Source organism: Cryptomeria japonica, chromosome 10 (genome assembly GCF_030272615.1).
Source record: "Cryptomeria japonica chromosome 10, Sugi_1.0, whole genome shotgun sequence".
Classification (NCBI taxonomy): domain Eukaryota; kingdom Viridiplantae; phylum Streptophyta; class Pinopsida; order Cupressales; family Cupressaceae; genus Cryptomeria; species Cryptomeria japonica.
This window is the reverse complement of record NC_081414.1, coordinates 351,661,967-351,689,484: the sequence shown is the minus strand read 5'-3', so window position 1 is coordinate 351,689,484 and position 27,518 is coordinate 351,661,967. Positions and strand designations below refer to the sequence as shown.

Sequence of the window (27,518 nt, the reverse complement as noted above, 5' to 3'; positions counted from 1 at the left end):
CATATACCTTCTACTTTCGAGATAGGGCAATCAAGTTGTTCTTTTTATCCTTTCAATTCAGTGATTTTCTAAAATCTATATGGAGATGCTGCTCCACAAAACATGATGTTCTTTTTATTTCTTCAAAGCAGTGATTATCTAATCTAGAAAAGAACCTGGTCAACAAAGCAAAACTTCGATTGGGTCAACAAAGCAAAACTTCGATTGGGTCAACAAAAGAAAATAGGAAAAAGGGGAAGAACTTCCCTCTTTGATTGTAAACAAAACTGTCTAAATGTGATTCTTTTTCCTTGCAAATTTTTTAAAAATGGATCCTTTTATGCACCAAAGGATGGTGAAGTTCTTTTTAAAGCTATTTTTGCAACAAAGAAAGGTTGTTTTGTTCTTTTTAGAGCCCCAAAAGAAAAGTTTTTCTCCTAGATAAGCAAGAAAAGATTTTGGATTTGTGGTTCTTTTTAGGTACCCAAATGGAATATGAGTTCAATTTTAAGGAAATTAAAAGAAGTAAAACTTTTAAACAAACTTAACTAAGTTAGTAAAAACTTTAACTATCTTAATGGTCCAAAAATTGAGCTCCTATCTGCAATAAAATCGTTAGAACCCTGCAAAATAACAAGCAAAAAGTTAAATAACTCGTGGACTTCAACAAGTCTAATTTTATCCTCGGTTACAGATTTTAGTTTTCTTTTTGTTTCTGTCTGTGATGCGCTATAGAACAAACTGTACGCGCTACAATATAACAGCGATGTGTTAAACGATGACAGTGATGCACTATGCTGTTTTCAGGATGTGCTAGGATGATTTCCGGATGCGCTGCTCTGTTTTTCTCCTGCGTCGAACCTACAGGAAAATGTTAGTAGGATAATGCGCTATAGTAAAGACTGGACGCGCTATAAGATGGACCCAACGCGCTGAACAGTAAGCGAGATGTGCTAGACTGTTAACCAAATGCGCTAAGGAATGTTTCCCACACACTGATTCTTGTTTCTCATGGACCTGCAAAAGTGGTTAAATTCAAAAACCGATTTGATATATGGGGTCAGGCCCCATGGTGGGCGCCAGAAATGTATGCGGGAAAAGCGGGTCAATAGAGTTTAAAATGAGAAAAATGAAGCTTAAGGAGCCTTGCTCACACACCCACAAGACTTCTTGATGCAAGTTATGGAGTCATGAAGAACGACTCAACTTCCCAAGGTTGGTTCCATGGTTCTCTATCTCACAAGGTCCCTCAAACCAATGTCTTTGCTCTTAGATCACTGAACAAAGTGGTTTAGGGATGACAAATGCAAGAACGAGGGATGCTTTGGTTGATTTTAACATGAAATGTATCCTAAGCTATGCATGATCCTACAAATGCAATAAACTAGATTATAAGATGACAAGATTAGTAGCAAGACTATCCTAGCATGATATACTAGTCTATGATTAAGCTAAATGATAAGGAAAATACTCTAAACATGCATATTTAGATTAATTCCTATTATAAAGAGAGGCTAAATGATGAGCACAAATGATATATTAAAGATTGGATGGATTTTAGTATAAGTATGATGCTAAAGACTTGGATGATTAAAATGGAGGATGGAGAGCTCTATTTATAGCAAAAATAGGGCAATGGATGGCCAGGATTGAAAGAGTTAATCAAGGGTTGAGTTTGAAAGTTGGGAATCCATGTTTGCAATTTGCACCAATGAAATGGTGACAATTGTCAACATAAGGTTGGGTTGAGAAGAGAGGTAGGAAGCATTAAATGCTTGAGAAGACCTCATGGTTACCTTAAGAGGTAAGGGTTAAGGTTAGGTTAGGGTTATCCAATGAATAAAGGTTTTATCCAAAGGATAAACTCTTGTGCAAAGGATTAAGGATTAACCGTGGTCAAAGCAATAAATGCTTGATGAGACCCTTGGGTTACATGGAGGTTGAGTTTAGAGAAAGTCTCTAATCATGCAAGAGGGTTGAGTTAACCATTAATGGTTTGGAAGATAAAGTTGTTGGAGACTTGAAGCCTTTAATGGTTATCAAAGACTTTAAGGGTTTGAGAAGTGACTTCCCCTTGCTTAGGGATGTGACAATATTTAGGAGATGGGTTAGGCTAAATTAGAAGTGATTAGAAGAATCTAGAAGGGGGTTAGGAATAGGGTTTAGGAGGCAAGTGGGAGATGTAGGATTTTGCAAGTGGATGGAGAAATAATAGGATTTAATTGAAATAAAGTTAATTTAATTCAATTTGGTTGGGATTCCTTATTTAATTAAATGTAAATTTAATTAAAAGGTTTAGAAGAATAGATTTAATTAAATAAAATGATTTATTCAATTAAATGACCTAAAAGGGGGTTAATTGAATTTAATTAAATAAATTGAGTAATTTACTTAATTAAATAGAGGAATGTGGATAATTTAATTAAATTAGATTTAATTAAATAGAGAAATGAACATAAAATATTCATTTAGGAATATAGTCATTTTTATACGTCTACACCTTCAGGTTCCCATTATCCTTGACCATCTGAATACTACCATCTTCATTTTGAGCCACCTTTGACGTTTTCTCTCTCCAAATCTGCTTATGTAGGCCATTGTTGTATCCATAATTCGTTTTAGGGGGGGGCAACAACCTTATTAATCTACAGAGGACATTTTTTAGCCCAATGCCCAAATTTTTTACATTTAAAATAGACAAAAGGCATAGTCTCAAACTCAATTGGCTGGGTCCATTTCCCCAACCTAGAAATGATATCCACATAGGATGGGAGATCAGTATTTTGATTAACACAAACATAGATCTGCGCATAAACCATTCTTTTCCTAGTTGCTGTCATTGAGTCAACAGAAAGAAGTTCCCCAAACGAGCTAGCCAAACCCTTAAATACATCCTCATGCAAGAACTCCAAGGGAAAACCAGTCAATCTAACCCAAACAGGGGCATAACCAAAAATACCATAATTCAGATCCAGAGTAGGGGACCAATGCTTCAAAGCCAACAAAGTCTTCCCAATAACCCAAGGCCCTCCACAAAGAACATCAGACAAGTCTTCTTCACAAGAGAAGGCAAAGGAGAAAAACCCTTCTGCCATAGCTGTGATTTCAATCTGCCCTTTCAGGCGCCATCTCCTCTTAGCGAAAGATCTAACAACATCAATATTAGGCCTAGCGCCCATAAATTTTCCAACAAATGATAAAGCCATAACAAAGATATTGTGATCAATCACCGGATGAGGGACATCAATCACAAAACACCTAGAAGCCAGATTCAAAATATTATTAACAGGGGGGAACGCCGACTTACCACCAGGTTTGATACCAAAGAGGTTTTCTCCGCCCCCCCACATCACGAGGTCCCTTTCCAGGGTCATCTGGAATCCCCACCTTTTGTGGGTTCCCATCTTTAGAAACCGTGTTGTCATCCTGACTGCTCCTAGTCTTTTCACCCACCTGCTGTCCTTGAGTGCCAGCGTCTGCAATATTCGTCTGCAGATTCGCCAAAATCGAAGGGGCAGGTTGCCTGCCCTCCCAAAATATATAAGCATGCTCAAATCATTGCAAAGTTGGGATTTGTTCCCAAAATATATAAGCATGCTCAAATCATTGCAAAGTTGGGAATTGTTCCCAAAATATGTAAGCATGTTCAAATATTCAAAACTGGTTATGCAATCATATATTTAATAAGTTATATAAGGGAAACATCTCTAGACCTTTTTTTTCATATATAATTTATTATATATATAACTGAATAGCTATTCCCAAATGTTCAATTATACCAATACTTAATTAATAATCTTCACTTAATCCATTCTATCCACCCAAAAAAAACAACAACAATAATATTGTCTCAATTATTAACTCTTAATCAAAAGAGAATCATAAATCAATACCCCACCTTACATTCCTTTTATCTCTTAGTCAAAACAATCATGCAGGTATCTAACACCCTTAGCCATTACTCCACCGTTAATAATTGCAATGGCGCCAAAGAGCACATCAAAAAACATGTGAAAGACAGAACGTGAATCCACGTCACGTGCCCGAAAAGAGTTGCTTAAAATATTCTTGAAGCAAACAAAAAGGCCACAAACCGCGAAGGTTAAAATAGTGCAAAGCCAATAATTATTCTTTGTCCACATAAGCAGAAAATGACGTGACGCAGAGTGAACAGAATAATACAAGAGACAGAACATACGTCAAATCTTCCCGTCTAAAGACAGACGGAACAGTCCACTAAGCGTGAAGCGGCAGTTAGGAATCGGAGGCGAATATACGATGAGACGTTTGCCGCCGTTAGGACTTAACGTTTCCGTACAAGAAAACTGTAGGCCCATTTAAGGAGAGCCTGTAAACTAACTATGACTTGTGCGTCTGGGAATCGTCCCTTTTTATCAGGAGGAGCTCGCAGGACATAAAACTGCGGCTCTGGATATTTTGGGAGAAGATAGTTTTGTTTGCAGAATGAAGGTTGAGGGGTCTACTTCGTCTTATATTTCTTCGACCCTCGTAATGGAGGCGCCCAGGAATTCTACAGAAATTGGGAGATCTGAAAGCAGGAAGAGCGGGCTACGATTTCCAGTGATGAATTTCGAGCTCGCCGCTGCTGTCAGTATTTTCTCTGTGTTTTCGTTAGGTTTGTTGTGTATATATTTGACAATGCCTGCTTCGGATTACCAGCTGCTTAAATTGCCGCACAGCATTGAAGATCTCCAAATTCTGAAGTAAGAGTTCTTTTATTTTATTTATTTATTTTTTTCCTTGGTTAAAAATCTTGATCAATTGTTGTTTTCTTTATAAGAAAGAATTAAGTTTTTTAATTTGTGAAATCTTTAATGCAAAGCTTCCTGCAAAATTTGCTTTTAGTGCTTGACAAGACTTTTATCCATAGGTTTAAGTTTTGATAGGTCGTTCCAATTAATTAATAGTACCTGTTCTTCATGGTCTAATAAAAAGAAGTTTCTAATTGATTGCCGGCCTTTTGGTAGGAAGGAGCAATTTGGAGATTTTTTTTCCCTCTAGATTTAGCAATTTCTTTATTTTGGCACACCATTCGGTTTAGCTAACTTTGGGATGGCTTTAGGGGGTTAAATTTGACGGTTCACCCTAGCCGTCGGGTACTGTGATTTCTGATGGTCATTGATCTTGTATTGCACTTCATATTCTAGGGCATTACCCGGTAAAGAAATTAAATTAGGCATTTGCTCCGAGCCCTCATTCTGTATATGGCGGCAAATTTGTCGGATTTGCATTTTACGCAATAAACGTGTTTCATGTAGTATGACATTCTGCCTTACCCGGGAAAGACCATTTGATGTGCTTCTTTAGAACATTCGTTTGAGCTTTGGTAACTTTCAAGTTATTAAATTTTGGTCTTTTCAAATCTAGAAAACATTGTCTATTGAAGATTTTAAGGGATGAGAAACTTATAGGATGTAAAAAAATGGTGGTCCTAATACCGTATTAATTGTATTTCTTCGCAATTTTTAAATCGGAGATTTCCAACTTCCACAATTCATAACCCTAAAGAGTAAAATTAAGTTATTAGATGTTATTTCTAAAAATGTAGGAAAAATCATCTGTAGCTTAAAGCAAAGAATAGCTATTGAATAGGGATTTCCTCAATAGCTTTCATTATACGAGATCTTATTTTCCCAAGTTTAGAAGAAATTATCTGTGGTTACCGATAACGTATTAAGGGATGGACTTTTAGGCATTAATTGTGGTATTGCAATTTCACTCACAGCTTGTAAGTTATTAGTATTATTTTTCAAAATTTACAGTAGGGTCATACAAAGGGGACTTATAGTCTCATGGAGCAGGAGATCACATTAAATATGCAGATGTGAAAAACTACAGATTTTGGAATCTTCACCTAATTTTTTTTATAACGATGAAATGATTGTGGAAATTATTACGACAATATTGTGTATTAGGCTTGTTTTGTTATATTCTCCTAATTAGACAATTGTCCTGTGGAGGGGGGCATCTGGAATTTCAAAGTGGTTGTGTGAGCAAAATGTGGGGCTTCTTGCAGCTAAATGATTTAATGGAATACAAGCTTTTAATAGCTTTTACTCATGTTTATTTAAAAGTTAATCGTTCCAAGAAAATTCACCAGACAATACTTGCTATTTGTCAATAAATCTCATAGCGAGTGCTGCAAGCTTCTATCTCCCCTCTTGAGCAACTGTTGAAAGTTTACTATTACGGCTGCTCCTTATCTTGCGGAAAGGATTTTATTTGTTCCCGTTTTACATTTGGGAACTTAGAAAGGTATCATTCTCTGAGCATATTTATGAGCTGTAGCCCACCCCACGGGACCACATCCTCAGTAAATTTTTTCTCTTTTGGAAATGTAAAATTGGAACGCTTCTGCTTATTTTAAATCTAATTTGTCTGCCTATTTTAAATCTAGTTTGTCATTATTACGTAGATAGGATTCTTTCTTCATATTAGGTTATTTCTACACATTTTCTATTTTTATTGGAGTCGGTTATTAGTGCTGTACTGGTATCTGGAAGCCTACGAAACGATCCCTTTTCGGGCATCTCTAGGGTTTTATTTATGCCATTGTTAAAAATGTGACTGGTTTAATGCAGTGCTCTTGGTGGAAGTAGCAATTTGCTTCATAATTTTTGAGTAATTAAGAACTTTTTAGTAGTTATTGAAAATATTCTCTACACGTGCTTAGTGATTTCATTATATTGTTGAATAATTAATCTTTTTTTTTTTGATGGGTAATTGGCCGAAACCTGAATAGCTTTTGACTGGAGCTATGAACCAGTGGGGACACAGTAGGGGGCCCCATCCCCATTACATATCTTTGAATTATTATTATTATTATGTTTGATTAGATTGACCCCAAGACCTTCCCCATCCCATGGAAGGCCAAGAGTTACAACTTAGAATTCCACTTCAGATGTCCCTATTTGTGATGAACTCTTGCTGGTTCAACTTTTCAACCTGCTGTAATTTGTAGATCTTTTTTGTAATTTTTAATTATTAAGATGGTCTTTCAGAAATAGACAGAAGTTGCAGAAGAGGGTTTCTTTAATTTGCAACACATATTGAATAATACATGAATTTAATCAATTGAAACAATGAATTGGAGAATTTAGAAGCATACCCGTAGGTCCTTAGCCAATTTATTGGAAAAAAAAAGAATAAATCAGCAACTTACAAAGTTCTGATTTTTATTCTGGAACAATTCAGATCTGCTCTTATTTAAATGCTAAGACACCCAAACAGTGAAAGATGGTGCCAATAAATGAGCAAGCTGTGTGTTTGGGAAAAGAAGCCTCCAAACCACAAAAGAATCAACAACAAAACAGTAAATAGGAAACCCTACAACAAATCTGCCTTGTAAGAAGCCAAATCTGCCCCAATTCAATTCAATTTGACTTCTGAATGAAGCCAACCAAGCTGCAACAATTCGATTGATCTCAAAGCTACTGAATTCTGAAGAATGCACGCTCTCCAAAACAGGTCCAAACCCTAGCCGCCATAGCCAAGTGCTCAGAAGAAAATGTCAGATGCTCAATATCAAGAATGAGGTTTAGTTTCCATCTTGGCTGCCTAAATACCCAAAAGGTTTATTTCATTAAAATATTAATTGCCTGTGGAACCACTTAAAAATTCATATCTCTCTCATTATTGCTCTGAAACTGACTGACCCCTTTATCCATACTCTGTTAGCCTACAAGGGTCCAAAAATAGGCTAACTCCTCAATCCCAAGTCCCTGACTAGGATGGGGACATTACACTATTGGGAATTGAACTTGGGTCTCCACAGTGAGAACCCAGTTTTAACTAGTTAAGCTCAACCCCTTGGACAGTTGAATAATTAATCTTGTTTATGGTATCCTTAAAGCATTAGTCTGACTCTGGGTAGCATTTGATTTTGAAGGAAATTCAAGCAATTGATGTAGTAATTTTGTTGGAAGTAGCAATTGGCGGCATAGCTTTCGAGTTATAGGGAACTATTTGCCCAAAAATAATTCAACCGTGTTATTAGTGATTTCATTATATTTTATATTTTTTTGAGTAATTAAGCTTTTTTTATTGTTTTCTCAAAGGCACTATGAGTCTGGATAGCTTTTAATTTTAAAAGAAACTTTAGCAATTACGCCAATGCTTTTTTAACAATTTTTGCATTGTCCTCTGTTCATCAGAAGCCTTTTTCATTGTTTATCTGGTTTTAAATCAATAGAGCTTGTCCCTTATTCATAAAATATTTCCCCTCTAAAACTTTGGTTTCTGCTAGAGTATTTTACATGAATTTCCTTTAGAACGCTAATTCTAAAGCTGGATCCTCATTCTAGTGTTTAGTTTGAAAAATTACTGAAATTGTATAGGTTTTCAACACTTCCAAGGTAACACATGAAGACCTTTTGAATTGTTAGTTCCATAATTCTATTTTCTTTTTAATGATTTTTGTTGGAGGCATTTGTAAAAATTCTCCACAGAGAATTTGAGTGGTACAAAAATGGAATTTTATAATAAGACAAACATTGTTAGTTTTTTGCTTAAATAAGCGATCATAAGTACAAGGTGATTACAGAAATGCATCTGATTTTGTTTTAAAAGCACTCACTGATCACAGAAATATACAGTCTTATTAGAAATATGGCAAAGTTTGGCGCTGCCCTGATGTTTATCAATGATAAAATTTTTCCATTTTTTGATAAGATGTGGCACCTGTCTGTATAGGCTAGGGGGAGACAACTTACAATCACTGAATAAATTTGCAACAGGTTGTTCCTTAGAATACCTCAGTTGGATCCTCATTCTAATGTTTATTTTGAAAAACTATTGAAGTGTAGAGGTTTTTGACACTTCCAAAGGTGAAACATGAAGACCTTTTGAATCATATGTTTCATAGATCAGTTGTTTTTTTAATAATTTTTGTTTGAAGAGTTCAGGAATGGTTGGACACAGTCGTGAAAATTGATTGGGCAAAAATGGAAGTTTATGATAGGACATACCATTAGTTTTTTCTTGTTGGAATTGAAGAAATCTATAAATGTATAATATTTTGGAGTGTTATCTTGAAGAAGCAATCTGAAGTACAAGGTGACGAGTTGGGGCCAATTTTAAAAAGGCATCTGAGCTTATTTTTCAAAGCACTCATTGATCGCAGAAATCTACAATCTTATTAGAAATAGTGCATCTTTTGGTGCTACCTTGATGTGTATCAATGGTTTTAATTTCTTATTTTGATGAGTCACCTGTCTGTATAGGTTAGGGGGAGATAACTTAAAATTACTGAATAATTTTTTAGCAGGTTTTCAGTCCCAGGCGATCCTGTTATACAACCATATTTAGGTGATGAATGTTTTTAGTTAAGAATTTTAGAATTATACTATATGTGCTAGGATGTCAAAATTTTGAGTAACGCAAATTCATAATGTTTGATTAGTTAGGGGGTTTATCCATTATTGTAAACTGTGTTGACTTGAAGTTCCAATAGCAGATGTGTAAAAACTCTCAGAAGACTTAAATTTGTCATAGGAGCCAACACCAACTCATGACAGAGCCTAACTGGGGCTTCTTTTGTGAATTTTGTGCCCTAGATCAGTAATCAAGTTGATGTCTTTACATTATGCCCTTGGTTTGTTAATCAGATTTGTGATATTTTATTACACCATAATTCAGTAAACTCATAAATGAAACAAGTAAACAAGAGACAAACGCAAATACCCTGGGAAAACCTCCAAGGAGGAAAAACCCAGCATTAAATACCCACAGGTCAGATTATATATTCTCTTTTAATTGCACAAATACAATACTTAGCTGGACTCTTCAGATCTGATCCCTTTTATCATATCAGATTTGCCCTTCTAAATACATCAAGTCTTCATCAAGGGATGCTAAATGCCTTCTATCTTCTTGAATAGGTTCGCCCAATCTTCTCCTTTATTTCGCACCTTCAATTGCAGAGCTATTTCGCTGATTGCATGAATTGATTGATATTGAATTGCAAGGTGTCTTATCTTTATATGCATCTTTAACTTTGTTTTATTGCAAGTCGGCCTCCTTTAATTTGGGCGCCAATATTTGTTGTAGCGTGGGGTATTTAGGATAGGGCTGGGCTTATCCTTGGGTCGCGTTACCTTTTAGGATAGGACCCAGTCCTATGTGGGGGGGCACGTTGCCTTATGGATAGGACCCAGTCCTATGTGGGGGGCACGTTGCCTTATGGATAGGACCTAGTCCTATGAGGGTTCGGATGTTGCCTTGAGGCAATCCGAACCCTCTTACCTAGTTATAAACAACACTCCCTCTTAATTAGGGAAGAAGAGAATATATAATCTGAACCTTTAGAGTTCCATCTAGCACACAAGCATAGAATGGATCTAGCACACAAGCATAGAATTACATCTTCCACCTAGCACACGAGCATAGGATGGTTCTAGCTCACAAGCATAGAAAGTGTAATACACAAGTGGGTCTTTACATAATTACAATTTTCCATCTAGCATACAAGCATAGATTGGATACTTCTCATTCTTGCACACAAGCAAAGAATGATCAAAACGCTGCAGGTAGAGTCACTGAGATTGAAACTCCCTCTCAACCAGGGTTTCACTTTCCACAATACCAAGTTTGTCCCTTGAAGTATTCGAACTTCATTTTGGATAAGGGTTTGGTAAGAATATCTGCAACCTGTTCATCTGTGCTAATATAATTTAGCTGAATGGTGCCTCTTTGCACCATATCTCGAATGAAGTGATAATCTTACAACCAGGTTACAAGATTAGGGCCCAACCCTATGTAATACATACAATGTTTAAGTTGTAATCCGAACTTAGCTGACAACTTCAAATACTCCTGAGAGAGTATCAGAGCAAGTGTTCCATAATATCCACCTTGTACTGCCTCAGTCTTCTCTCAAAGAAGAATGTAACACCATAATCTTCCATCTTGCACACAAGCAAGAAATGGAATAGACATAATCAGAATATTGTAGTCTTCCATCTTGCACACAAGCATAGAATGGAACTACATAACATAGTCTTCCAGCTCGCACACAAGTATAGACTGGATCCACTTTTCATCACTCGCAGAGGATGATACAACACAATGTATCACAGAGGTTGAGACTCCCTCTCAACCAAGGCGGTGTTCTTCACAGCTCCAAGTCTATCTCAAGCTTCAAGAGAACATCTTCAACACAGGATTGACCTGCCATAAAACACCGAATTGTCAGGTATCAATATATAACCCTGATAATAAATCAAAATAGCACAACAAGAATTTTGAGAAACCACATTGCTTCTCTTGATGCAACACTTGCAACAATGTATTTATCTACTTAATGCCACTGAAGACTATCCCTGTAGGTCCAAGAGGTCGCAGTGGGTGAATGCTTGAAGAGTTTTCCTTGTCCGTAACACTTCTTGACTAATCTGAACTTAAGCAGCTTCAATCCATAATCAACTGTGCCTTGCAAGTATCTTGGGATGTGCTTGGCTGCAACACGATAAACATGTTTGGGCAAGCTCATAAACTAACTGAGAGCATTCACTGCAAGACATATAATTGGTTTAGTGTTAACTAGATACATCAGTGATCCAATCAACTGCCTGTACTCTGATGGATCTGCAAAATCAAAGTTAGCTGCAAAAACACTTAACTTCTTTAAGTTAGATTCCATAGGAGTAGACATGGGTTTACAATCCATCATTCTAAATCTTTTCAAAATATCAATAGTATACTTTCCTTGACTTAGAAAATTTCGTTAGACCTTTGCCATACTTCTAGACCTAGACAATAATGCATTCAACCTAAGTCCTTCATTTCAAATTCTGAAGCTAGTTCTTTCTTACATCTAATGATAAGTTCATCTTTACACATATCGAACTATAATTAGTATTTCATCATTGGATGACTTAAGGTAGAGTCAGCATCATTTTACAAAATTCTAAACTTAACCAGTATTCTTTCATACCAAGCACGAGAGTCCTGTTAGAGGCCATACATGGCCTTCTTCAATCTGCAAACCTGAATCTCATAACCCCTTAAGATATACCAAAATAGCTGGAACTCCCTCTCAGCAGCAGCTGTGTCTAATCACAGCTTCCAAGGTACTTGAACTTCCTTTGAGTGTATGCTCATCCCAATAATTTCTCTTGAAGATTTAGTATGCCTTGTTTCAGAAGCATTCCAAGCCATTGAAAGATCCAATTAATTTCCTGTACTCTCGGATAGGAAATCATACCCTATGATGAAATTGAAAATGCTTGATTCAAGAACCGAATTACATGCTCAAACTCATAATAAAAGGTAATCAATTAACATGGGTTAGAGTATACCATCACAGAAGGAGGTGCTCCTCCTGCACAATCAATCTTTCATATTAATCTCAAGGATCTTGTCCATCTATCTTTCAATAAGGTGGACCCATTGCACAATTGTTGAGATAAGATGGGGATAAATTCCATCAAGAGATTATACAACAAGATTGCCAATAAATGTTATCGAAAATCCTAGGAAATCAACAATACATTCTAACTTTTACTATGTAGGAAAGAGCATTATCATAACCATTTAACTGAAAGAAACTTGTCATGCAGTTATTTTAACAGATAACTGACACTGCATTTGTCACAACATTTAATGAGCTTAAATGCAACAGGGATGATATAAGGATGCTAACTCGGGATAACACAAGCAAAAACTTGCTTGTAGACCTACAACGATAAACACCTGTCACAGGGAACCTCAAGACACGATTGGCCCAACACGGGTTAATTCAAAGAGAATATCATTTTCCTTTCACACAAACCAACAAGGGTTTTACAAAACTAAGTAAACACAAACCCAAATGAAACCCTTATTATTACTGTTAAATTTATGGATCAGAATTAACATCTATCTCGTTTTATGTATTACTGATTAAAATATAAATCTGACTATCTTCTTTTGTATGGCAGGTGAGAGGGGCATTTATTATATTTCTATATGGGAACATTTGTTCATTGCATATATTGTCTGTCATAGACCTCCTTCAAATGTTCTTGTTGTCTTTTTCCTCTCATGCTCATGGTCAAAGACAACAACCTCATCAACTTGCTGTTGATTTTGTGATCAGACGGAGGAGTATAGTTTTCTTTAATTTTATCAGTGGAGTATACAGTTTATGCTGTTTTACTATTCCAACGTTCCCACGAAAGTGACTAGACAGCAAGCAAAGAATAGTCAATGTTCGCTTTCCCTTGAATGTATACCACCGATGATGAATGTGGTTCAATCTATCATGGATGTATGCACAGATAATTATTTGATTTATTTATCCTTCCTTGTGTTACAGACTGTCTCTTAATCCTAGACGTATTCTGATTGAACTGCAGATTTGGTTGAACCACGACTCTATCTTTATTGCTGTAGGAACTTGATTGAATTCCTGTTACATTCGCTGCATCTATTAATTAATGATCAATCTTTGTTCAAATGACATCGTATCATATTGATATATAATACTAAATGACTTCCTAAGAAGTTGCGACTCTTTACTCTCAAGAGTCCTAATGGTTTCTAATAAACCGATTCACTTATAATCGATTTATGACTTAACTAATATATAATTAAATGTTGAAGGCCTTAAGGCCAATTTAACATTTAATTTTATCAACAATTACAACTTGACAAAGAAACCCCATGCAAACAAATTGACAAAGTTATAAAGTCTCTCATCACAAAGTTAAATCAAGAATTAAGGAAAATGCACTTGTTGACGTTTAGATAACTTTGACACTAGAACCGAAGGCTTCCCAAAAAGAAACTATCTTTGCAATCTCCTCTTGATGTGCCTTAGCACAGTCAACAATCTAGGGTTTAGACCAATTCTGAAAGTCAACAACTCTGAAGGTCTGAATAAGGTAATAACTCCACAGTATGCACTAGAGATCTGAAAATCTGAAAGGAGGTCGAATCTCCACAATGAATTAAAGAATGACTCCTTGATGAGAACCCGATGATGTCCTCTAACTTCTCCCCTGTCATTTAATAAAGGATGAACAGAAACCTGAAGGTAAGAGCTTACTGAAATCTGAGGGTTAGTATAACCTAGCTCTGATACCATGTGAATTTTGTGCCCTAGGTCAGTAATCAGGTTGATGTCTTTTCATTATGCCCCTGGTTTGTTAATCAGATTTGTGATATTTTAAACTACACCGTAATTCAGTAAACTCAGAAATGAAACAAGTAAACAAGAGACAAACGCAAATACCCTAGGAAAACCTCCAAGGAGGAAAAACCCAGCATTAAAGACCCACAGGTCAGATTATATATTCTCTCTTAATTGCACAAATACAATACTTAGCTGGACTCTTCAGATCTGATCCCTTTTATCATATCAGATTTGCCCTTCTAAATACATCAAGTCTTCATCAAGGGATACTAAATGCCTTATATCTTCTTGAACAGGTTCGCCCAATCTTCTCCTTTATTTCTCACCTTCAATTGCAGAGCTATTTCGCTGATTGCATGAATTGATTGATATTGAATTGCAAGGTGTCTTATCTTTATATGCATCTTTAACTTTGTTTTATTGCAAGTCGGCCTTCTTTAATTTGGGCGCCAATATTTGTTGTAGCGTGGGGTATTTAGGATAGGGCTGGGCTTATCCTTGGGGCACGTTACCTTTTAGGATAGGACCCAGTCCTATGTGCGGGGGCACGTTACCTTATGGATAGGACCCAGTCCTATGAGGGTTCGGATGTTGCCTTGAGGCAATCCGAACCCTCTTACCTAGTTATAAACAACATCTTTAATGGATATTGGAGTTAACATTATGATGACCATCTAACCAGCTGAGACTGATGTTAAAAAATGTTCTTATTAAGGAGCTTACCTGCAGATTTCTGATTTACAATTTATGATACTTCACTGTTTGCTTGCATTTTGGGTGGAATAGGATATTCCTCCAATTTCAGCAATTATGTTTTTCTTGGTTGATGGGACTTTCAGACTCATATAGCCTTTAGTTTTAGACTTTTAAATTTTCTATCTCCAGTACTATATGCATATAGGATCATTAGTAGTATACTAGCATGTAATTCTATTGTCAATGATTAAAGGGGCAACTTGTGTTGATTACCAATTATATTATAACAAGTTACCCTTGCAATGCGTTTTACTTAAATCTAAATCTGTTCCAAGTGACAAAGCTCATCACTTAAAAATTCACATTCATACTTAAATTTCTCATTCGCTCTATAGAAGTGCTTATATTTAAGACATGATTTTGATGAATCTGATGATTGTTCAAAGACATAAGGGGCATGTCTTAGGAATTTTGATTCACGTCATAGGATGATAAGGAGGTAATACCAACTGTCAGCGAGATAGAATGTCTGCATGCAGTTTCCTAAGATTCATGCTTGAACCCAAAGTATTCTGTATTCATTTTCACATTGTTGGAAAATTCAAAATACATGAAATATTTTTTTCTAAGGATTAGTTTCTCACATCTTCGAAGTGGATGTTGCTATCACTCATTGTTAGATGCTAAGTTACTGGTTTGGGTTTGATTGTTCGTTACATGGGTTTGGTCAAACTATTTTGGGGGCTGGGTTTGTTTTTGGTTTGTCAATGCAGAAACATAAAAATTATAAATCATAAATATATACATATTTACAGCTAGAAATCAAGAATATTCAGTTCATCCAGGATAACTACTATTAATGTGTAATCTGTTAACATATAACAGAGTACACCACTACTACCTTTGTTCTTGTACTTTCTATATGGTTAAAAGGGACAGGGATGACAACATTTGTCTTTTAGTGTCGTTTTTAGGTTCTGGTCAACATCTGCCTTCTGTAGGTTTTCAATGTTTCTTTTAACTTGACCTTGACTATGCCAACAATGTCTTTATACCTATAAATGGTCATATAATGACTTAGTAGATATTTGTTAATGGTGAACAAGGCATAAAGCTCTCAACTGTGATCATGTACTGTTGTGTACCCAGAGATGGCCATAGGATGACTCGCTAGTGCTTGGTTAATGGTCAATAGGCTTAAAGCACTCAACTGTGATTATATGGTAACTCAAAAATATGCAGCTTGCTCAGGCTTTTCCACCAAAGTATCTGTTTTTGATGCATTGGTCTAGTTTTATAATTTAGATTATTTTACTGTTGCATTTTTTGGCTCTCTTTATTAGACAGTGCTTTTAGAACATTTTATTTTTAATGATTTTCTGGTGAAGTTTCCTGCTGAAGATTCCTTTTGTTTGACAAATTTACTAATTTTATATCAGCAAAATCTTCTGAGCTTATCTTTCTAGTTTTCATTCCGTAACTTGGCCTGAAGGATGTTTTCTAAAACTAGTTTAGTTTTGTAGTCTCCATGTTCCATTATTTGTATAGAGTATTGGGGATTTATATTTTTCAAAATGGTAATATGTCTTTGTAATGAAGATCAAAGAATGTGAGGTATTTGTTTTATCCTTGCCTAAAGTCATGGGACCCGATATTGTAATCATCCTGAAAACTGAAGAAATAAATGGTTCCTCTGCCTCAGCTGTCTTGATTACATTAAATTGAGGTGTTCTCATGTCTGTCTACATTTCCTATATAAAATTGTACTGCTTTTGTTTTTATGTTACTTTTTAAACGTATCAATAACTGTAGGATAATTTATCTCGATCTGTTAATAGGGTACAATATTTTAGGAGGCAAAACAGGCAATTGATTTTTATAATTTTGACTTTACAGAGATCACCTTGCCAGCTATACTAGAGATTATACAGCTCAGGTTATCCTAGGATACTGTGCAACATACATTTTCATGCAGACATTTATGATTCCAGGAACCATATTCATGTCTTTACTGGCTGGAGCTCTTTTTGGAACAACAAGAGGTCTTGCTCTAGTTGTTTGCACTGCTACTGCTGGCGCCTCATCCTGTTATTTTCTGTCAAAGCTGATTGGTAGGCCTATTGCGTTATCTTTGTGGCCAGAAAAGTTGAGGTTCTTTCGAGCTGAGGTATATCAACATTCCCTCTCTTACAAAATTAACAGAGGAGTTTATTATGTGTGCTCCTTTTGACACAGTACATGACAATACACATAGCAACTAGTGTATTTAATTTTTTGTTAAGAGGTTTGCATTAACGTTGTCTTGAGTTTTGGTTTCAGATTAAAATTTCAGTTTGCCATTTTGCTCCCTAAGATATATAGGTTCATACACAGATTTGATCCTGAGCTCTATCTGTTGCAGGTGGCCAAACGTAGGGAGAATTTACTGAATTACATGCTCTTCCTCAGGATAACACCAACTTTGCCAAACACATTTATCAACGTTGCATCACCAATTGTGGATATACCGTATCATATATTCTTCCTAGCAACATTTTTTGGACTCATTCCAGCTGCTTATATCACAGTGAGGGTAAGTTTTCAGCTCATCTTCTGATTGCATTGTGTTTCTATTAATTTTATTTCATTACTTCAGTTTTTTTGGTGAAGCAGCTTGCCTACCATGCAATGCCAATGCCAAGTTATTTACACTCTTGGAAATAGAAGTCAATAAACTAAATGGTATTGGATTAAAATCTGATTAGTATCTGTCATTTATTTAACTATAAACTGAAAGAGAGCAGAAGGAAGAAGGATTATATGCTGGCAGTGAAACAATCTGCATGGGGCGCTTCATCTGCTAATGGTTGTAGGATAGGAATTAGCAAATAATATCCATATAAACATTATATTCAATAGGTTGAAAATTGCTATACTATATTGCACGTTTTCTTGAGGAAACACTGACGATGCCCCCTAAAAATCCCCTACACCCACGTATATCATATATTTGAGTATCCTATACAACTGCGAGGAGGACAAGTAAGGTTTGGGGATCCGATAATTTTTCAACACTATATTCAATGTTCAAATGAAAATCTATCCCCATAGTGAGCAATCTGGCTGTCTATGCCTTCCTTTTTTGTGTACCCCTTTTAGGTAGGTCTCTATTTGCATGATCTTTGACAAACCAGCAAATGTATTCTAGGAAGACACTGCATTTTTGGCTATCCCTGTCGTGTCTCTGTAAATAGACCTGCTTGTGGGTTCAGGTTCCTTATACGTTTTCTGGGATGTCCGCTTGGTTTGGGGATGCCTTAGGGATTTTGGGATGTCCTTGAGATGTCTAGGGGACTCTTAGGAGTATCCTGACTATCCTTGGAACTCCTAGAAGTCCCCTATGGCAGGAAAATGAATTAAAAATTAGTATTTTAAAAGATAAAAGTGTTTATGATTTGCATGCCGCAAACCCTAACCTTAATGATCTATGGGCCGCACCGAAAGCCTAAGCACTAAGAAAGTTTCCATGAATAGGAATCTATGGCTCATTCTAAATCGCTCTCATATTTTAGAAATAGTAAGGACTTGGTGTTGTAGAAAACAAAGTCATAAGATTATGAAAATGGCATGTGCCATGAAGGTTTGTGTGGTTTTGAAGGGTTTAACTTGTGCTTGTTTGGGGGAGGGGGGCTTTTCTACTTTTCCTCGTTTGTCCCTTGACTCTGTTGGGGGCTTCTCTTCTAGATCCTCGCAAGGGGCACTTCTCTTTGACCCCATTGGGGTCTTCGCCCCCAGTCCTCCATCAAGCTATCGTCCCATTGTCAACCCGTCACCATACCAAAGTCTAAGCCCTAGGTTCTCCTATCCATGAGACTTGTCTCAAGACTCCATGGAATGTAGATAGATTTCGAATACTTATACAACTTCTTTGTTGAATTTGAATATCTTAACCCTCATTATCCTCATTGTTTTTTTTGTTGAAACTTAAAAACACATCTGTAAGTGTAAGCATAGAGCAGAAAACAAAAAACAAACAAACAAAAAACCCTTCTTAAATGTTTGGAACTTTCAAAAATTAAAAAGAAGTGCTGCCAATGAATTTGTAAACATTAAAATGAGTATGTTTTTTGTTTCTAGTTGTTAGTGGGGCTGTTTTAGGTTTAGGGTTGGTTTAAAGGGGTTTTGGGGTTCTTGTGGCTCCCACCATCCGTTTTTTTTCTTCTAAACTTAAAAAAAAAACCTGACTGAAATCATGCCTGCACCATAGGGTAGCTGTCTCCTAATGTACCCGGGCTTTTACTAAAAAAAATTCAACTGCCCAGATTTTTTTTTTTTGGCAAATTCAGGGACAGTTCAGGGATGTTTCCTACCCGTCCCTGTGTCCCCAATGGAGCATGGGGTCCAAATTTGGCAGGGGACATGTCCTTGGGGAGCATAGGTATCATACTATTAAGTGATGACTATACATTTCAGTATGTTGTAGTTGTCCCTATTTATAACATAATTGACAGTTTGTGGACATTATGTTTTTGATGACTATACATTTCAGTATGTTGTAGTTGTCCCTATTTATAACATAATTGACAGTTTGTGGACATTATGTTTTTGAAGGAAGTAACATGTTGATTTCCTCATGGCCAAACCATTCCTGATAAGTGATAACCCATTCATTCTGCCCATAATATAAATCCATACTGAGAAAACAGCTGTTTATAATTTATATATTAAACATTGTTGTCGTCAACTTTTATGCATTACATTGTTTATCTTTAATTCCGATTTAAGAACTTTTATATCAGTATTGAACAACTCAGACAAAATAGTCAGAGCTCACATGGCTGTGATTATAAATTATTGACTTACATCTACCAATTACCTATTAGGTGCCTTAAACATAAGCAGAAATAATTACTCTATATCCTTATTGTTTACTTACACAAAACCGATGTCTGCAATACCTTTAGTTGGATAACAGAATAATAAATCATGTATAATTAAAATACCAGGGAGATGTTTCTCTATGTCTGGATATACTCATTCCTCCGATAAATATTTAATCTTCAGATTAGAGAACATAGAAAAGTAATTTTGCTTCATCATTTAACTTCATCAATATTCATAGTGTTAATTAGATAAGAAGTTAATCAAGTAAATAAGTAAATAAAGGGTTAATCTGAACTAGTTATCTTACAGCCTTCTTTACTTTAGTTTTTCATTTATTCGGAAAAAAAGGAAATCGACCAATTTAAATTCAAAAGAACAAATTCTACTTCAATAACTGACATTGACATTATTGGCTGGCCATGGTCTTGTCATACTGGCAACGATATATTCTATTGATAGGACTTGACTTTTAAAACAAGTTACATTTCTTTCCAACCCCTATAATTTATTAGAAGGTTACATGTATGAACAATACATCTGCGAAGAAAAGTGTCAATATTGAACATAAGACCGGCATTGAACAATGACCAGCTTTGAGGGTAACCAACTGCTTTTGTCACTGTATATTCATTATTTAAATCCATTTATAAACACAATTACTGTAGTCACTTGTGCCCCCCAATCTCAAACATAGTACAACACAACAAATTATTGGTCCTAATAATCAACAAGCTGTAAGTCAAAAACTCATTAAGATGCCTTTATTGCAACTCACCTTTCAGGATTTTGACAAACCCCAAACCCCATTTTCCAAGGTTGGGATTAATTTCTCAAATTGTTAAAAGATCATTCAAAGCTATAACTTAATTAAAAAGAAGCAGCGAATGCATAGTCAACTTAGGGTTGGCAACGTTTTAATCCAAACCTACTATACTACCAGTACTCAAGAGAGTTCCCATTACAATCTTTAACATAAGGTTTCAATATTGTAATTTATGACTACTTCAAACCTTGAATCATTGAATACGGATGGGTATCAACTATGAAGATACAACTTGACCCATTTAGAAAACATCATGCAACACTTCATTAACAAATAATGACATGCAAATAACTTGACAGGCAGCCTTCGAACAAAGACATTTCACATTTATGGCCTCAAGGTCATCAATGTCAGCAACAATGCTCCAAGACAGAACTAGAGCTTGACTCGATGTCAATTCTGAAGTTTCCATCCAATTTAACTGTATAGGATTTCTGTCAATGACTGAGACACCTTAAAGACTCACTAGTAAAATGCATTAATTAATGATAGCAGATTTCCTAGTAAAATGCGATAAGCAAATGCCCAGTCAATGATCATATGCATGCAAGATTGAAGGATGCATTTGATTACTTTGAGAACACACGACCCAGCACACAGGTAGTAAAATATACATCTGGTGAAAATTTCCCTTGATGGGCATTCACAATAAGCATAGAATAATTCTCCCTCACAATATACACACATTTCTTACCAAGAGCAAGATCAACATAATTCAAAAAAATAAAAATACAAGACAATATTACCATTCACCATCACATAGAGCCTGGAATCAGCTCTAGCCTCTGTTTGCAGAGTTCTTGGCTGGTTTGTACCAGTTTCCCGAGCCAAAGGTTCCCAACCTACTCACAAAACTAGTGAGCACTTAATTTGAACAAATATATTCTCCCACACCATAATACCAGAGAACACTAGGTTGATAATAATAACACATTTGAAGAAGAAAGTCACATGGCTTTATCTCAACCCACTCTCAGTTGACAAAACTAAAAGCTCGTAGTTAACAAGAGTCTCAGTCACAGAGCTATGGCAGTGATGGTGGTAGGAACAACCTTCAGAATGAAAACCAAAAGGAAAATGAATTGTAATGGTTCATATTCAGCGAATTGTTTTGAGTCAAGAGACCCTTAGAGTTAATGAGATATGCATGATATTATGTACTAATAACCATACGATAGCATTATTTTCAAGTCTATCAACTTCTTTATGACTGTAAGTTTACTCTCCACTGCAGGATAAACTAAGTGAAGGTTGAGCTGCTAGATTTAGGGCTGAGGCTTCATTTAAGCTCATCAACTTTATAAGGTTTAGAATTTGAACTTTAATCATTCCACCGTCTCTTGACCTTAAACTGTCTTTGGTTTTAATAGACAAGTGACTACAATAGCACTTGGTGCTTATTTATATCAATATGATCTCTGTTACATTTCACATATGTTTATAGTTGTACTTGTAACCATACTTACATGTTAACATTGTTTATTAACACACACTCGTGTATATATACACATACTCATTTACTAAATCAGCAATATCCACATACTCATTTGCTAAATCATCAATATCTAATATATGTGTGTAATTGTATCAAATGTTTTTATATACTAATATTTTATACTATCATACACACATACATGTATATACACACAATACATTCAAATTTTAAATGCTTAGAATTTTCAAGTGTGTATACCTCCACAAATGTATACTTTACCAACATTCACAGAGATAAATGAGTACTTCAACAGACTGTGCTATCCCTGCACAGGCATGACAGCAGACCTGGACAAGGAGTATAAGACTGGACTGACAGAGTAGACTGTTATAGCGGCAATAATATGTTATGTGTTATCATGTGCTGGTAGATGGTGAATAACGTCTCCAAATTCTAGAGTAATCTCTCTTACCTGTGATCATGCAACCGAAACTAGTCAAGATCCTCATTGTTATCAGATGAGAAGATAAAATGGAAAGATATATTAACTTAAAAATTGAACACCAAACGTGTCTGGGTCCACAGCTGAATTTCCTGTACACATAGATCGCTGCAAGAATACTCAGCAACAATTCAAATAATTTATAATGGTCGCTCATAATAAGTAATGTAAATGAATTCAATAGTCCACCGGGGAGGGTCATGACAGGATTGTAACTTTTAAATCAATCTGTTATAAGTATCTAAATATAATATCATATTGAGGAGAGCATCTGGAGAAATCAATCCGCAGCAAGCTTTTGCTTGATAGAATATGTTACTTGGCTGTGTTTGACTGTAGTATCCTGGGAAATGAAATGTTGGTCTCATAAGTTGCTAACATCCATGAAAATAATTTCTCGTTTTCTTTCATCAGTGTAAAAGTGAATCTGAGTATGCTTGCTTCTGTGACCATCCTAGTTCTGACCATAGGTTTCCTTCTTGATTAGAACACTTTTCTATGAGACTTCTGCTAAGCGTAATGTTCCTTCTCATTTCAAAAGGAAAAATGAGATGAAGTTTTGTTCTCACCTTTGTGTGCTTCTTGAGCACTGATGTAATTCCTCGGGGAACTTTGCTTCTACTCAAACATGATTCCATCAAGTTTACATGAAGGTTGATTAGTAGGCACATTTTACAAGTCTTTATTCCATCACTGCCAGTAAGCATGTCATTTCTGTAGTGACTATCGAAGGATAAAAATTGACTGCTGAAGCATTGGCATAGGTATTGTCATTTAAATCTCCAAGCAGTTGATTTATAATTTCTCTTAGTCTGGGAATGGAAATGCGTGGTTACAGCTTCATATGTTCATGGACAAGTCAGTCTTTTGTTGGGGTTTCAAGTAGACAAAAAAGCAATTTTGTTGGCGGCATTTGAAGGCAATCTCTCATGGAAGTGAGCTACTGGAATTTTCTTAGTGTTTCACAGAATATTTCATTGGGATTTGTAGTAAAATGGTCCCATACATCATGAAATTTTGAACTGCCCGTGTCTCGAATAAAATTAGTAATAATTGTTTTGAAAGGTTATCTCTTTACATCAAGGTTGCCATTGGGCAAAAATCTCCTACAAATACGATCCAGTGAGCTTGCTGTTCCAGAAATTTGGGGGCTCGATCTATTAAGGAGATTTCATTTTTACCCTGTATGGCAATTTATAATGTTCCATAAATACCCTTGCATGAAATATAGGACTGGTAGCTCTTGCGTAGAACATTTTAAGTATTGCTGGGAGGCGAACTGCATCCTAAGTATTGCTTGGAGGCTTTAGGATCTCGTGAATTGGTAAATGCTATTGTAAAACTTCATTCACGTTAACAATGAGATGCTTATGGAACTGACTATTAGATTAAGGTTGTTATGAATGTGATATCAGTGTTTTTACTTGTGGATTCAGGCTGGCCTCGCTCTTGGCGATTTAAAGTCCCTTGGTGATTTGTATGATTTCAAAACAATTGGTACATTGTTTTTCATTGGCGCCATGTCTATCATTCCCACTCTTATTAGCAGAAAAAGGAAAAACATGTAAAGCTAACCTTCCTTTGCCACTCTTATTAGCTGAAACAGGTAAAACATGTAAAGCTAACTTTTCTCATTACTGTTACGAGTAATTGTAACATTCTTGCAGCCAATGCATTATATATGTGAGAGACTTTTGTCTCCATTTTACAATGGGGTTCAGAATGCGTTTCGTGCTGCTAAATTAATTGGAACGAAATTATTGAATTTCAGTTTCTGGGATCGTATTGTATATATAATTGATTCCCAAATAAAGCATTCGTTGTACATACAAAATCCTATGCTGGAGAGCGCTATTTTGCTACTTATCATTTGCACTGCCTCATCTAATGGAGTGCATGTTTGGATCTGCTTTTCTTTTCCTTATGAAAAAAGAGTTTAATTTCACGGTGTGCTTGCAATTCTAGCTCTACTTTATTGCGTAATTTTATCATTTAACACAACACTAAAATTTTATTTAAATGAAAACAATTGCCATTTAGATGATAGTTTCTTTGGTTTATTTTGGACTGAAGAACTACATTAATACCAAAATGAAAAGAGAATTTTAAAATTTATGAATATCAGACTCGAAGTACCTAAAACAAAAAAGAGTTTAAGACCATGAAATAAAAAATGTAGTAATTAGACATAATAACAAAATTGAGCAATATATTCAGACCTATATATTTTATTATTTTTAAATTGCCCAAACCAATTGTTAACAAGCACATTTTTCCAGTATTAAAAAATAATTATCAACCATTATATGTAAAGATCTCTTTTTAACTTTTTAATAATTCAAAAGAATATTATTTAAGTCATTCATAAGGTTTAATTTTATAAAGTTTTTAAACTGTTGCAGAGGAAAGTACATACCTTCATACCTTTCTATTCTTCATATGTTATTTTGTGATAATATCTTGTGGATTGGATTGTAAGCATGATTGCATACCTAGTTTTCAAACTTCAAATTCCATCTTCTAATGCTAACAATTCAAATAGATGAAATAGTTTGAATTATGTGTGTAAAGTTCTGGATATAAAAGTAATCTATGATACCTTACATATCAGTCTAGAAATAAAAAAACAAAAAATAGAAAAAACATTTCTTGTGGAGGTATTAATGGCCAACCCTTATTTGCTAGCATCAAACGTCCACGACAATCAACAATAATAAGCAAACAACTAAATGAACGTCCACGACAATCAACAATAATAAGCAAACAACTAAATGATATTAATTGTCAAAGCACATTACAAACACATCTTTGAACATAGTCATTCATATTTTTGTATTGCACCTCAATATTAAATGAGGTTCATTGCTACCAATCAACAATAATAAGCAAACAACTAAATGATATTCATTGTCAAAGCACATTACAAACACATCTTTAAACATAGTCATTCATATTTTTGTATTGCACCTCAATATTAAATGCTACCATTTATAGCGACATTCTCCACTACCGGAAACCCAACCCTATGAAACTAAAGGTTTAGAAATTTGTACCCTTCAATTCTACCCAAGAGGCTTCTAATACTATTCCTTTGACCTACATTTTTTTTTATCTCAGATATTGAAAATATTCTTTGTAGATACCAAATATTAAATTTCAGAAAACAAAGTTGTATCATGGAGGATAGAATTGTGCAATTGGGTCAAGATTGAAGTTAGATTCCATTTCAACCTATAATTTTGTGTAGCCTTATTTAGATTTCACCATTTTTCTTTGGTTCATCCAATATCAAGTAATTATGTATTTATTATATATTAAAAATTATAATGTTTATTCATCAAAACTAATTAACTTGTAATTCTTAATTCATTGGTTTTTGATATGACATAACTAATTGAAACTCTTTCAAAACTCGTACTTATCTAATAAAAATTAATTGAAACTCTTTATATAAGATATATTTTATTAAATTAATCTTTTTCATCTATATTTGTAAGGAATGTATTTCCCCCCAACACACACGATTGCATCATATAAATCATAAGATTTTATATTAACCTTTACGACAATGACTATTGATCATCAAAATTAATTAACTTGTCATTCTTAATTTTTTGTTTATTGTTCTGACACAACTAATTAAAATCCTCTTTCAAAATTCTTGCTTATCTAATAAACAATTAATTGAAATTCTTTATCTATAATTTATTTTATTAAATCAATCTTGTTCATTAGCTCTGATATTTGCAAGAAATTTGTTTTTCTCGTATATATAATTGCATCATGTAATTTATAAAATTTCAAATGAACTTTAACTTTTAAAAAATCATTGCTTAGATATTTGCAAGGAATTCTTGTCTGCCACACACATATTGCATCACATAAATCATAAAATTTCAAATGAGCCATTAACTTTTTAAAGGAACATGTTCACACACAAAAATTTAGATGAAACATTAAACTTTTTATAAGACTAATAAAGATATATATTAATCTTTTGATATAACCATTCCAAAATGGAAAGGGTAATGCTAAATCGATTTTATGTAAAACTGTTAAATTTATTTTTTCCCTACAACCCTTCTCAACGATAACAATGCATACCACTTCAAGAGGAGGAACATATTGTGAAATCCTTCGATGGTTACATATTGATTTTAATCAATTGTATTCATTAAAAGGACAAAATTTATTTACCTATTACAATTAGATAAAAATATTTTAATTAAAACTAGATTAAATTGATTGATTCTTATCTATAAAGATTTGTTACAACAATCCATGCAATATTGTCATTGGGACCATCAAGAGAGTGATCAAGTGCTAAGGTCCCTCCTTGGATATCATCAGTAGGTTCAAGGGAGTGCAATTGCGAGGCAACAACCGACTGTTGCAAAACAACAAAGGACTATTGCAGAACAACAACAAGCTGCTGTAGAGGAGTGGCTTCAGGAGTAGAAGCAAAAGATGTGGAGCAGAGTTGCAAGTCGAAGGTGATAGGAGTTGAATCCAAGACTGGAGCCACATGACTTGGGACCTCACTGACAACAACAACACCATCCTCCTGAGAGGATTCAACCGAAATAGAGTCAGAAGCATTGATTGTCAGATGATCTTCAGTAGCATCCTTCCACCAAGTAGCAACACCTCTATGGCGAGAGGGAGAACAATATGAAGCATTGATTGTTAAAACTCCAAAGTTCAAATTATTTATAACATTTAAGATAATGTAGATTGAATTGATAAGCACTCCCTTGAAAATCTAAAAACTCTTTTATGTTTATCTTTAACATTTTAAATGAAATTAAAACAACAGGTCTTTGAAATTGAGGATCTTCTTGATTGTAATATTTTTATTTGAATAGAAAAATATTTATTAAATGCTTAATAAATGATACTATTGTTCTCTACCTTTGTATTCAAGGTCATGTAGAAACAAAATAAATATTTATGGTTTAATTTTTTACCAAGAAACTGTAGGCCCATTTAAGGAGAGCCTTTAAACTACTGATGACTTGTGTGTCTGGGAATCACCCCTTTATCAGGAGGAGCTCGCTGGCTCTAGATATTTTGATAGAAGATAAAT

At 35.0% G+C, this 27,518-nt stretch overlaps 1 protein-coding gene across 1 annotated transcript; it reads left to right on the top strand.

Moving 5' to 3' along the window:
- Positions 1-4,333: 4,333 nt before the first annotated feature.
- Positions 4,334-24,377, top strand: LOC131051692 (uncharacterized membrane protein At4g09580). Its single transcript, XM_057986292.2, has 4 exons — positions 4,334-4,703; positions 16,706-16,976; positions 17,211-17,381; positions 23,869-24,377. Exons 1-4 carry the CDS (start codon positions 4,444-4,446, stop codon positions 23,998-24,000), a joined length of 834 nt encoding a protein of 277 aa, XP_057842275.1. The 5' UTR covers positions 4,334-4,443; the 3' UTR covers positions 24,001-24,377.
- The last annotated feature ends 3,141 nt before the right edge of the window (positions 24,378-27,518 follow it).

Excerpts from the sequence above, each read along its gene's own strand:
- LOC131051692 (XM_057986292.2), top strand. The coding sequence starts at position 4,444 with ATGAAGGTTGAGGGGTCTACTTCGTCTTATATTTCTTCGACCCTCGTA. Across the intron at positions 4,704-16,705 it reads GAAGATCTCCAAATTCTGAA|AGATCACCTTGCCAGCTATA; the intron begins GTAAGAGTTCTT and ends TTGACTTTACAG. Across the intron at positions 17,382-23,868 it reads CTGCTTATATCACAGTGAGG|GCTGGCCTCGCTCTTGGCGA; the intron begins GTAAGTTTTCAG and ends TTGTGGATTCAG.